Raw genomic sequence first — 14111 nt, 5'->3', positions numbered from 1 at the left:
TATTACACACACACAAATTCAGTTAAGTACATGCTCAAATAATCTATTTTATAGTGTGGAATGATTTAAAACAGTTAAAATCCTTGTTCAAACACAAGTATACGTTACACTTCGTACATCGTGTACGAGTTCGGCTTTTGCAGTCCTTTTGGCGGCAGGACCTTGCCGAATTTAATTCATCAACTACAGGCCAGTGGTCATAGCCATCGAGTCTCTTGTCCAGAGCAGGGATTTTTGCAACCCTAGTTCTTGATGCGTCTGCAATGGAGCAGTCATCTTCTCGTGAATGTCTACGTTTTTTGGTTGGTGCAGCAATTAGGGCTTCTGAGACAGCTGTTCGAAACCCAAGTAAATCCAAATTATCCTTGGCAGGAATATGAGCCTTTATGCAATCCTCCCGATATTCCATCCATGCATTTAACAAGGCGAGGTCTAAAAAATACAGGGATACTTTGAGGGTCCATTTCTTCGCTTTTATCCATGTGCGATAGCACTCCATTTGCTGGTCACAAATATCAACACCACTCATACATGGATTGTAGCAGCGTACAACAAAGGGACATGGTACCTCATTATATTTTCCCTCTTTCTTAGACCATCTTTTCACATTTGCCACCGGTTCTGCTCCACTACATGTCGACAAAAGAGTAACACACTTGTTATCTCGCCACTTCACAGCTACCATCTTCTCATCGTTTCTACAAAATTCTTCATAGTCACCCTGTCTAAGCTCTGAATCATGACTGAAATTTACCCCTTTCAACCTATTAACCATGATAGTGCCTGTGCCCTCCAGATTAAGTTCTATCAACTTATCCATCAGTCCCACAGTTGTGAAGTAGCGATCAAAGTATACATAACTACCAGGTGGCAGAGTCTGTACTAGTCGGAGAACTACTGAAGGCCCTAGTCCCAATTGCCTCTCTGGTAATGGTGTGGTTGTGCCCTGATAAATTTCAAAGTCTACTACTAACCCAAAAGAGGTAGTAATAATAAAATTCTTTAGTCCTACTGGCCTTGGTTTATTCTTTACATACTGTCTGAGCTTACGCCGCCCAGTAAACGGGATCATTTGTTCACTGACCGAGTAGGACTGGGATTCACGTGGGATGGCAAGACATTTCTTACGAATAGTGTCAATAATTGGTTGCACCTTCCATAATCTGTTAGTTGAAACTTCTTCAGAATTCACTGCAACAGTCTCCACAAAATGTAAACACTCTCGAAGATCGAAAAACCTGTCTCTAGCCATTGCAGATGCCACTAGATCCAATCGTACATCATCACGCCAATACATTCTTATTCGCGGATACGGAATATTTCCCATAACTATATTTACTCCAAAGAATTTTTTAATTTCGGATGCACTAGTTTTCAATTCTTTTCCATTCTTAGACAATGAATAATTGTTTGTGTAGTAGGCAGTAGTTTCAAAAAAATCATCTGGGAAAAATTCTGAGAAATATTCCAATGGCCTCTTGACTGTGTGATCCTGAAAAAATGAAAAACTGTCTGAGGCCATTGAATAATTACTGTTAATCTACAAAATACAATTTTAAAAATAGAACTAGTGCTTACCACTGTTTCCACGTAGTTAATAGATGACGGTAGAGGTTTCGATAAAAAAGGCTTCTGTCTCCAAAGGAAAGGTCTAGAATTTGGAGTGGCTGCTGGCAATTTTGGCGATGGTACTGCATCAGGTTTATCTCCTTCACTACCACTTTCAGAGTTGCACAAAACTTCTGGTCTTTCAAAAAGACCAGTAAAATCATCATCACCATCATCAGGAAGATCTTCAATTTCAGAGTCACTTCTTTCTAGCAATTCCAGAATTTTCCCTTCGTTATTTTCCAGTGATTCGAACTCTGAAATATAAAATAAATGAGGCATGTAAATGAGTACTTTCGGCCTTACTGCTACCTAGTTCTGTGTGCTCATGTAAGCAATGTCAGAATATAAAGAATTAATTATGAACAATTATTAAAGCTATATCACAAGAACTCAAGTGTGACAACACAGCACTCTGTAAGGAAACCTAGCCTGCACAATTGTGCATATCAACATTCAAAACCTCATGGTATTGCGTACGATGATGTATCTTCAGAATTTACGTTCGCTAACCAATTTACACACTTCATTGATTACATTCTGGTATTCAGTAAAGCTTCTAGATTAATATCAATGCAATAAATAAAAACTTACTCTTGGTAAAACTGCTTCCCACCATCTTGCTGAACTGTTGTTTTTAAACTCTTCTTCCTTTGCCCCTGCGGTCAAGCGCTAACTAGAAACAACTGAAGTACACGCTACGCGTCCCGCACTTTCACTGTAGACCGGTCTAGCACCAAGAAAATGTCAAAGACGCTCAGGCATAAATAAAATACAAACTTGCATAATTGTGTGGACATGGTCTGAAAGGGATAAAGGACTCTATAGTCATAAGCGTACTGGTACGCAATGCTCATTTGTCTGCCAGAAAAAGAGATATGCTGCTTTCTGTCATTAGACTACTTTTAACTACTTTGTAGTTCTTAACAGCTGTTTATCGCAGACTGAGATAGCCTAGATCCTGAGGGCTGATTTAAGAACTATTTTATTTGAGTGGTACTTGTTAAAGTACTTGCGACCTCCGAACCAGATTGTTTGGAAACAGTGGCTGATGAACAGAAGCATGTGTTCGTTAGTGCAAAGATGATGAAGAATTAATGCAATATTTCAAACTTCAGGTTCAAAGAAAATGAAGCCTACTGCTGCTTTAGGTTATACAAGGGGAGTGGGAGGAGTGGACCTTGGAGATCAACTTCTGATTAGGTTTCACATTATGCGCAGGTACAGTAAAGCACACAAGAAAATATTCTTTTATTTGATTGACATGATGCTGCTCAGTGCCTACGTGTTGCACAGACAGAACGTTTCAAGTGTACAAACAGAAACTTGCCACGGAAATGGTTGCTAAACACTTCAAACAAGGCGTTGTCAAGCGACAGGAAGCTACACTTGGAGAATTGCTGTCACGACTGTCTGGCCCACATTTTCTCGTCAAGATCCGCTCAGCAGAAGCCAAAGGAACTAAAACTGCAAAACGCTGTGTTGCATGTTGGCAAAAGAATACCAGAAGGGAAGGTTCATAGCAATGAGCATTTCCAGCCTTACAACACAAAAAAGGGTTACAGACTTTCGAATCCCGGACACCAAGCAACAGGGAACCTATTCCATGTAAGTGCATAAATCATATATATCTTGAATTATTGCATAAAATTAATTTCATTGCAAAGGCCGTATTGTCAATAATATATATTTTAACTTGACATATATTTGTGACCTTGTCTATTTTACTCATCTTACAAGTATTTTTGGCTGATGATGTCCCGATAAGTGTTAACTGCTAATTAAAGAACAAAAATTGTTTAGAACCTTTGACTGTACTCTAAAAAGTATCTTGAATTATGTCAATAAATAACAAATCGTGTGAAAATTCATGGTTTCGGAACCGTTTCTGCTACAGGAGGAGGCAGGTGGTTTAGTGGTCAATTTGCATTGTAACTGTAGATATGTATGTCTTTTACCTTGTTTTTTTTTTTTTCACCGAGACCATGGTGCAATATACGTGATGAAATCCAAGAATTAAAAAATCTTCCTACTTTTCATTCCTAAAAGTATGTCTATGTCACAGAGTTACCAACTACTACACATTTTCTGTAATTTCCACTGTTCTCTCACATAAACTAAGGCAATACGGAAGCAGTACAGGTAACATCACATCAAAAGGCTCTTTATAGATTCTCCATTTCTCCCACAAACTTAAAAAATACGTTAAAGGCTCTGAGTTAGAAATCAGGTGGCAGAACATCTTTAACAAATTTAAATTCTCAGCATATGTGCTTGGTTCCTCTTTATGTCTGATTTAGTAATGAGTTGCCTGCACTGTTTATTACTTCCGTTGCATGCTTTTGCTGCAAATTTGTGTCGTGTAGTACAAGCATCTGTTTTGGTAATTTTAAGAAAAACATGAACTAAAATAACAAGGGCAATGAAAGGCCAAATTGTCGTGGGCAAAATCGATATGCAGTGAACCAGTATTACTGAAAGCAGTACACAGAGGAGTTTTCATAAAAAGTTTCACCAAAACACCTGGTATGCATAATATTTCAAGTGTGAGTTTTCAATTAAGCACAGAGATTGCAATGACTATCCACACTATGTGAAATCTAAAAAGTACAAAACATGAAGAGAGTGGATGCATCAAAATGCAGTTCAAGGCACTATCATCTCTTTTCTACTACAAAAAGTAACGGTAATTATTTTATACGGGCGGAATGTTTTTGGTTGGACATAACCTTCTCTTATCTGTAGCAGACCATGCCACTATGGACAACTATGAAGTTAATCCCAAAAATAAGGTCTATTTTTTATAAATGCATATATACCTGTTTATTCTACAATAGTTTACATCATTTTACAGCTTGAATATTTAGCTATTTTTCTACATGTTCACCATTTCGGTCAACGCCATGCTCTTCAGGAAGTTTTGAACCTCATCTTTCAGCTCGTCGTCGGTGCTGACAAATGTTCTTTCAACTTAGGGAACAAGTGATAGTCACTGGGCGCCAAGTCGGGACTATAGAGAGGTGATGATGTTCCCCTGAAACTGTTGCAGGAGAGCAACGGTATGTCGGTCGATGTGCAGGCAAGCATTGTCAAGGAAAATGTTTATGCCTTTGCTCAACATTCCTCTTCTCCGGTTCTGAATTGTACGTCTGAGTGTTTTCAGGGTCTCACAGTACCTGTCAGCGTTAATTGTGGTCCCAGCGGGCACAAAGTCGACCAACAATACCCTTTTTTGATCCCAAAACACAGTTGCCATGACTTTACCGGCCGACAGTGTTTGCTTGCTTTAGCGAAGAGGGATGCCGCCTTTGGCGTGATTGTTGCTCGGTCTCAGGTGTAAAGTGGAACGCCCAGGTTTTGTCACCCGTGACAATTATGTCCAAATAGTTGCCCTGTTGGGCTGCAAAGCGTTGAAGAAATGCACAGGAAGAATCAATTCGTTGCCGCATGTGGTGCTCAGTCAGTATTTCAACGTTTTCGTTAAAATTCTCTGAGCGGCGCTTTGGGAAACGTCAGAAATCAAAGTGCAGACATCATCCAGGGTGATCTGCTGATCTTCGTGCATGATTTGCTCGACCTTCAGGACTGTCTCGACGGAAATTGACGATCTCCCGCACCATTGTTCGTCGTGAATTTCAGTCCGACCAGCTGCAAAATCTCTACACCACTTACGAACATTTTTTACAGCCATGCACGACTCACCATACACTTCCGTCAATTGGTGATGGATTACAATCACTTCAGTACCTTTTGCGTTCAAAAACAGAATATCTGGGCGCACTTTGCACTCGGCGGTAACATCCAACGGGAGCTCCAATCTCAACCGGCGCCAAGCGTGGCATGTGCATGTTTATATGCGAGCGCGGGAAACACTCTTCACAATATTGTGACCAACAGCCACACGAACAGAGTTCTGTGAAAGTAGGAGACCTTATTTTTGGGATTCTCCTCGTACCTTTGAAGGTCGGCATCTCTGATGTCGTATATGTCCTGCTCCTTTGCTGAATGGTCAGTATAGTGGCCTCTGGTCCATAGGGTCCCAGGTTCGATTCACGACTGGGCCGGGTATACTAACTATAGCCTGGGGGCTGGTTATTTGTGTTTGTCTTAATAGACATCCCTGTTTACTTACAACACTGTGAGTACATCTCTCCACATAGATTTGGCATCAAGAAGGACATCCATATGTCTTCTTCTTCATCTTGTACCTAACCTCATTGGATGTCAGATTTCATCACAGCAATCTGGTTCTTGTTCCATAAAAGTACAAGCCCTAAATTAATGGTAAAAGATGACGACTCTGACATGCAATGCTCGGCACCAGCCATGTGTGTCAAGGGTGAGTCTCATAACCATGTTCACTTTCTTTTTTCTTTTTGAATTCCCCATTATCATTTCTGAGTTGCAAACCATCATCCGCATGATCCATATTCATGTATCGATGTGATATACAGGCGAGAGCAATAAATCAATGATTCCACCTAATCGATATTATTAATTTGCCCTTGGCAAACTAAAGACTGTAGTACATGTTTCATCCAGTGACAACACATGTTCAGTTACGTCTTGTTTAGGTGTACTTTTTAATTTTTTAAAACAAGATCTAGTGGTGTAAGAAGACAACAACAACTCATCAAATCCCCCTTACATTTGAGAACCACGCTAACATAACGACTACTTAATTTTAAAAAACTGCGTTGTATATGACATCAAAAGTATTTTTAGCTATAAGCCATTTATAGCTGCTAAAATTTTAAAAATCATAGTTTGACAGGTCACCTATTCCTCCTCATTCCTCCCCTGTCCACAACCCATTCGTTTCGATTGAGATATATTAATTATTTTTAAGTTTTCTAAATGTCTGTTTAGGATTAAGAAGAGATGAATATGTTCTTATTTTTTGTAAATATTGCACCTTAACATAACAAAGCTAAAATGGAGATAAAACATGTACTACAATTTTTAGTTTCCCAAAAGCAAATAAATAGTATCGATTAGGTGGAATCATTGATTTATTTCCCTCATTCGTTTTTCAGTCACAACCCATAACTGCGATCTGTTTTGGAAGGCAAACAACACTTGACACAGTATCCTACAAGAAGGTCCCTATTGGACCGTCTAGAGTACAAACAGTCCATGAAGTTCTAGACAACACAGAGATAACAAAATAGCTTTATCACTGTTATGTTATATACAAATTGTGCACTATTTTATGCTGATCAGGAATATGTATACTTTTCACTATATTGCACTGTTCTAAAGGTAAGAGAAATGAAGAAAGGACTGAATACCGTAATATATTACATGGTACTTCACTCCAAAACATAGACTGCTTAATTGGCTTCATCCTCGGCATCTCCAGGGTGGTTTCTCTTTCTTCCTGCCCTCACGGGTCTCTACTAATGTTCTAATTTATGGTAGCAGTGTTGATGAACACCACAAGTGGCTGCGTGATTTCTTTCTGCAGTGGAACAGACAGGGCAAAAGTGCAGTTTCTTTCCTGGTAGGTGTACTAGCTGATGTCAAAATCATAATTTCCTTCTTCCAGAATGACATTACTACCTTCTTCGCTTCCTAAGTCTAATAGATAGTCATGAATTTCAGTGCTTCATGATAATCCATTCGTTTTAGATGCAAATAGCATGGAAACATGCGTTAGGCAACCACAACAAACAAGATGACTCTCTGCAATATGTTCTTTTTTCCATGCATAAGCCAACCTTCATGACTCTGAATTGCATTACCAATGTGTTATAATTATAAACAGACTTTCCTCTTTAAAGTTATATATAATATCTGATCTGACAATAAAGGAGCTATCACAAGATTAGTACGCGCTGGGATAATACATCATGATTGCAACTTTAGGGATAGAGCTACATGGAAATACATCGCTATTGCTACGTTTACCAGCTATAGGGTTAAATGATATGAATACAAAGCTGAACATGCGATGGAGTAACAAAAGGCCGGAGCTGATGAGCAGATAGTTTGTGGTTGTATCTCCTCCACTGTGATCCAACCATTTACATAACAGACTGTTTTGTGTGGAGACTTTCATTTTGCAATTTGCACAGTGCTTCGTACATGTGAGGGTACTGTCAAATATTTTGGAGTGTCACAGTGGGCAGTGTTGTAACTCGAGACGCTTGAGACTGACATCACAGATCTCGAGACCAGTTCTCCTGTGCTGCGGTCTGTGCAATATCCCAGAATATATGGGTATAAGCTTCATAGTATATCATCCCCACTATTGCAAACTAGCAAAAGTGATGTACTAGGAAACCTGTAGTTTTAAAGTTTTGGTCTGTATTTCATTATTTATATAATGTTTACTTTCTGATGAAGTCTGACATCTGCAGCTCGTTCTGTCACATGTTCCAACTGTCTGGTCCAAATTAATTTTGCACATTTTTACCTAGTCGGATTAAACTCAGGACTTTAATTAGTAACTATAATTATATTATTATGATTATTATCGTATATTCTAGCGCATAAGAATTAGTTTACATAATAATTTCTGTCATCAGTGCAGAAGTGAAAAATAACATAAAAACTGAAGTGGAGTGAAGCAGCTAGGAGGCACCTACAGTCTTCTAGTTTTCTGACCTGGTAAATAACTTAGTCTAGGAGGCTAACTATCATGAAATGTTAAATTCTGGTAAATATTATTGTCGTTTTCATTCCCATTTGTACGTGCGGAAGTATTTTCAGCGTATCTGTTACTCAAATTATCAACACTGACCTGTGCCGTATCCCCTACTCCACCCCAGCCCATTACTTTTGCATGTCTTCTTGCTTTTGTAGCTGTCACTGGAACTTCCTCTTCTGAATTTTCAGAAACGGCATATGATGGTCCAGGATCATTCTTTTTTTTTTAACCCTGACAGTAACACCATACGTTTTTCTGACGTGTTGTGCGAATGAATGCCATCTACTCCTCTTAAGGAGGGGAGAGTTATCCCCTCCACTACCTCTATTCCTTGTTCATTCCATCTGGTAACTTTAATGTAACTTTAAATAACAGGCTTTGAGTGACACGTCTTCGAAACGTGTGGTGTAACTAAAGCGATATTTATAGACGTGTTACTGTCAGGGTTAATGCACAGGTCCAGTCGCTGAAGTTTCACTTGCAATCATTCACTACACCTTCATCTTCACTTGACAGTTCTCTAAACTTTTAGTCTAATTCAAATAAATAATCATTCACCGCTATCTACATAAACACGCATACATATTTCTTCATTCATATTTGCCACTCTTATATCGTAAATTCAACTGAGACAATTCACATTCACAGATAAACACACCTAGTACAACACGTGTGCAGCTCTACTCAATGTAAACACAGCTGACAGGCCATGACGATACACGGCTACATATATCTCATATTATTTCCATGGAGATAACAGAACGGTTTCCTTTGTGCATAAAAATTTGCTTTAGAAACTCCAGGGATATCGATCAACCTCAATCAGGTCAAAGAATTTCAATGAATAATCTCTCAAGTAGAACAAAACATAACGTCAAGGTGACCTCGATGTTGGACCATTTACAATAAACCATGATGTAGAGGTCACCTCGACAATGAATCGGAAAATGTCAAATATAAAAATTGATTTGACATGAGTAATCACAACTTCTTTCAGCTCTCCTACTTTTTTTTATAATTTGCACATTCGTTAGCTTGACAAAGGGGGGACGATATCACAAGCAGTTATTGTGTTTACTAACGTTGTAATATGGAAATATGTTCTGATAAATTTTGTCAAAAGCCTGGAAAAGTACTGCATGTTGAACTACGAACCCCTTAATGCCATTAACAAAATTGAAAATGGATTGTCAGTATCTTAAATTGTTCACAACTCATTTGAGGTGGGCATCTAGCTGAATAATCCTACATTTGTGAATAACTGCAGATAGGATGTACACCTACCTGCATACTAGAGGCGTGCATTATTGGAACTTGAGATGGGCAAGATGTGCCTTGCTGCATATGGAACCACCATTACGCATGAGTGGAACGTGTAATCTAAAATGCCTGAGTTTGCTCCTAGTAATAGCCAATGCTCTCAAGACTGATTCCCTAGTGCTGCGATTTGTGCGATGTCGCGGTAACTCTGAGCATAAGCTTGATGCAATTGCTGCAATTGTCACATGAAACATGTGTGCCAATACATTTTGTCAGAAGCCTGTAAGAGTATGGGATGTTCAACTCTGAGCTGAAAGGGAAAACAGAATGGTAGTATCTTAAATGGTTCACAAGTTATTTGGGGTGGATATCCTAGCTGAATAACCCTCATAATTTGTGAATAACTGACTGGATACCTCACAATTGTTAACAGGACAGTTTCTTGTGATGCAGACTGGGCAGAAGGTGTTCTGTCACCATTCCCCTTCATTGATATTATGCGTTTTTAAGTGCTAGTTCATTCCACAAGTATTTCTGTTGACCTATTTTGCTTCTTTTGAATACACATTAAAGAAAGGACGATAAGTTCCACCTTTTCAATTCTATATATTGCGTGAAGGTTTTACATTTCTGTTAAAACATCACAATTTTTGTACATTCAGTACTGGTTTCAACAAGATTCTCTGTCATCATCAGCCAAGGACAATTATATAAAGACAAATTACATTGATGATGACATAGTGAGATTACAATAGTAGTTTAAGAAATACACATGATAGGACTAAAATAGTATTTACATGTATAGATGGTCAGTGAGATAAAAATGATGGTATTTCTATGAAGTGTACACCTTAGTATTTCTCGTTAAAAAGAATGACTTGTTGAAAGGGATTCTGTTTTTGTATTATATATTTGTAGTAAAATGTAATTATCGGCTTTTGATCTATGGTGTTTTAACTGTTGATCAGTCGGTTCATTTTATGAAGGCTTTGTAGCCATGTTAGACACACTAATGAAGTGAACAAACATTTAGTCATGAGCTGTTCCACATAAAATATGCACAATAAAATTATATACAAGATTCTAATGGGGCTTCAAATTGGACTTAACAAATGAAACGAGTCCCCGATACATCTGCTATCAACTTGGCACCTGAGGTGAGTCTTCCATTCCGTTAATAACATTTTCCCGGTTTTTACATATTTGTAAATCGCGTTTTATTTTCTTATAGGTTCTGTCTTGGTTCAGGATCTTTCTAGATCAAGTTATGTACTTACAACTTGTATCATAAGATCCTTCCTTCAAGCAACATTTTAACAAGAACCTCGGTTACTATGTTCAATCTATTTCTCAATACGATATAAACAAACATATCAGAGCACAAGCCGATACATAGAAATTTTCATGGACACTCTGACTGTCAATATCAACTTGCAGTGACAAACTAATTCATCTATTTTGGTTGCATTGAACATTATACTAAAATTTCTTCATTTGTTAAGTCCAAGTTGAAGCCCCATTAGAATCTTGTATATAATTTTATTGTGCATATTTTATGTGGAACATAGATCAAAAGCCGATTATTACATTTTACTACAAATATATAATACAAAAACAGAATCTCTTTCAACAAGTCATTCTTTTTAAGTAGAAATACTAAGGTGTACACCTCATAGAAATACCATCATTTTTTCTCACTGACCATCTATATATGTAAGTACTATTTTAGTCTTATCATGTATATTTCTTAAACTACTATTGTAATCTCACTATAAGAGTCATGATCAATGTAATGTGTCTTTATATAATTGTCCTTGGCTGATGATGGCAGAGAATCTTGTCGAAACCGGTACCAAATGTACAAAAATCGTGATGTTTTAACAGAAATGTAAAACCTTCATGCAATATAGTATTGAAAAGGTGGAACTTATCGTCCTTTCTTTAATGTGAATCTTGATTCAATACAGAACCTAAGAATGAAATTCTTAACGTTAAATTCTTCTGAATAAACAGCACAGCAGACAGTGCTATGAGGTATCTCTTCAACGTAACCTACATCCATGCCTTATGTTGCGTTTTGGACATCGTCTTAAAGTTGTCACATACAATTAGACATAATTACACACAGCACAATCATATACCTAAGAACATAATTTTGATACGAATATTCTCCAATGCTGCAAGCAATTATTACCTTCGTAACCGAAATATTACCTCCATGGCTGAGGCACCACTGGGTTCCGTCATTCAAATCCCGGTCACTCCATGTGAGATTTGTGCTGTACAAAGCGGAGGCGTGACTGGTTTTTCTCCGGGTACTCCGGTTTTCCCGGTCATAATTCACTCCAACAACACTCTCCAATATCATTTCATCTGTCATTCATTAATCATTGCCTCAGAGGAGTGCGACAGGCTTCAGCAGCTGGCACAATTCCTATCCCTGGTGCTAGATAGGGGCTTCATTCATTCCATTCCTGACCCGATCAAATGACTGGAAACAGGCTGTGGATTTTCATTTTCACCAAAATAATGGTAAGCACAAGCACTAGTCATGTGATATTGAATGTGCGGTCTGATGACGATGTACATCAACAGTCACATCAGTTTCTGTACTTAGCCTGCTCCTTCATGTACTTACCGCTGCATACAATGCCAGAATGCGTATCCCTTTCAGACTATGTATGCACAATTGTGCGGGTTCGTATTTTATTTATATCTGAGCGTATTTGACGTTTTCATGGCGCTAGGCCAGAATGCAGTTTTGTCTGGGACACGTAGCATGTACTTCAGTTGTTTTCATTTAGCGCTCGACGATGAGGATGCAGGAAGAAGAGTTCAAAAATACAGTTGATCAGCAAGACGGCGGGAAGCAGTAATACCAGAAGTATTTATTTATTGTATTCCTATTAATGTAGAAGCTTTCCTGAATATCAGAATGTAATCAATGAATTGTGTAAATTGTCTAGCGAACATAAAGTGTGAACATACAACATCGTACGTAATACCACGAGGTTTTGAATGTTAATATACACAATTGTGCGGCCTAGGTTTCCTTACAGACAATGCATGCAGTAGTGCTGGGAACTGCCACCAAAAGGACAGTAAAACAGAACTCAAACTCTATGTAAGAAATGTAATACATAAGATTTTAATTGTTTTATATAGTTACACACTGTAAAATAGAACATTTTATCATATACACGTGCATATTTACAGGTACTGAGCTGGTATTTTTATTTTTTGTAAGGAGTGAATTATGTCCTGACATGCACAATTGTGTGGGTGCTGTTTTTCAGAAGTTATTTTTATTTTGCAAAATAAACTATAAATATATGTAATTAACAGCATTTTAGTTAGTTTTGAAGTACAAACTAAAATTCACACCTCTGGTTTTCTCTGAGGTCTGAAAGGGCTATAGTATGTTATACTGCATCAAAATAGACCTCAGTAGAAGTGAACACACTAGTCACTTGTTGATACATATTTACAGAATGGAGAAGGTCTGTGGTTGGCCGTTCGCATACTCGGCATAAACAACATTCAGCTCCCTCTGCCTGTAAGCCTACGACACGTTGCTCAGCACAATATGCGCAGACAATGTTTAAATGTTAAAAACATGTTCAATTTATTTAGGTTAACTTCATGGATACCGTGCTGAATTGTGAATGTTACTTCTCTACCAGCTGCAACCTAAGAGACATATCTTCGAGTGTCGCCCTTGACTCAACTATTTGACAACTTCCAACAGAGGAACATTTTCAAGACAATTACTCAACAAGGTTTTAATGAGGAGCATTAATGAAACATGTTTTTAACACGATGCAACACATTCAAGAATTTTAGATCTCACTAAGAATCCTATTTTAATTCCATTTTAAATTTTACATGTTGTGCACATTGTTAATTTCAGGATCTCTAAATGCATGTAATACCTTTTAACGTAACTTGTGTATGTTTGTACATTTATTTCAGTTATTAGATGTGTTTGTAAAGATTTGTATTATGGCTGATGATGGTCAGCTAAGGCCGAAATTAATTCCGCAACTAACATATGTAATGTAAATATTACATAACATAGTATTGAAAAGGTGGATCATTTCTGACATACTTTTTGTCTTCTTAGCCTGCATCATTACAACTGAGGAGCTAGCTACCTGAAAGTAAGATAATGGCCCAAGAATACTGGCCGAAGAGATTAGTCATACTGAATGCATGACACTGCACTAGCTGCAGACTTCGGGCTGAAATGGAAATGGCGTATGGCTTTTAGTGCCGGGAGATCCTAGGACGGGTTCAGCTCACCAGGTGCAGGTCTTTCGATTTGATGCCCATAGGTGACCAGCGTGTTGTGATGAGGATGAAATGATGATGAATACAATACATACACCCAGCCCCCATGCCAGGGAAATTAACCAATGATGGTTAAAATTCCTAACCCTGCTGGGAATCAAACCCAGGACTCCTGTGACCAGAGGCCAACACGCTAACCATTTAGCCATGGAGCCGGACAGAATTTGGGCTGAGCAGCGGTCACTCGATAGGCTAAGGTGCTTCAGGGCTGTTGCACCATGGGGTGTGTGTAGAACACAGG

At 38.2% G+C, this 14111-nt stretch overlaps 1 protein-coding gene across 1 annotated transcript in view; it reads right to left on the bottom strand.

Moving 5' to 3' along the window:
• Positions 1-14111, bottom strand: part of LOC136881888 (piggyBac transposable element-derived protein 3) — a 51256-nt gene continuing 37145 nt past the window's right edge. The window contains exons 6-7 of the mRNA XM_067154331.2: positions 1579-1865; positions 1-1492 (exon numbers count right to left, since the gene is read on the bottom strand). Coding sequence (XP_067010432.2) covers positions 44-1492; positions 1579-1865 — 1736 coding nt within the window. The 3' untranslated portion in view covers positions 1-43. The remainder of the gene's footprint in view (positions 1493-1578; positions 1866-14111) is intronic.

This window comes from Anabrus simplex, chromosome 10, assembly GCF_040414725.1.
Source record: "Anabrus simplex isolate iqAnaSimp1 chromosome 10, ASM4041472v1, whole genome shotgun sequence".
Classification (NCBI taxonomy): domain Eukaryota; kingdom Metazoa; phylum Arthropoda; class Insecta; order Orthoptera; family Tettigoniidae; genus Anabrus; species Anabrus simplex.
The sequence above is the reverse complement of the archived record's forward strand: the minus strand, read 5'-3'. Positions and strand labels throughout refer to the sequence as shown.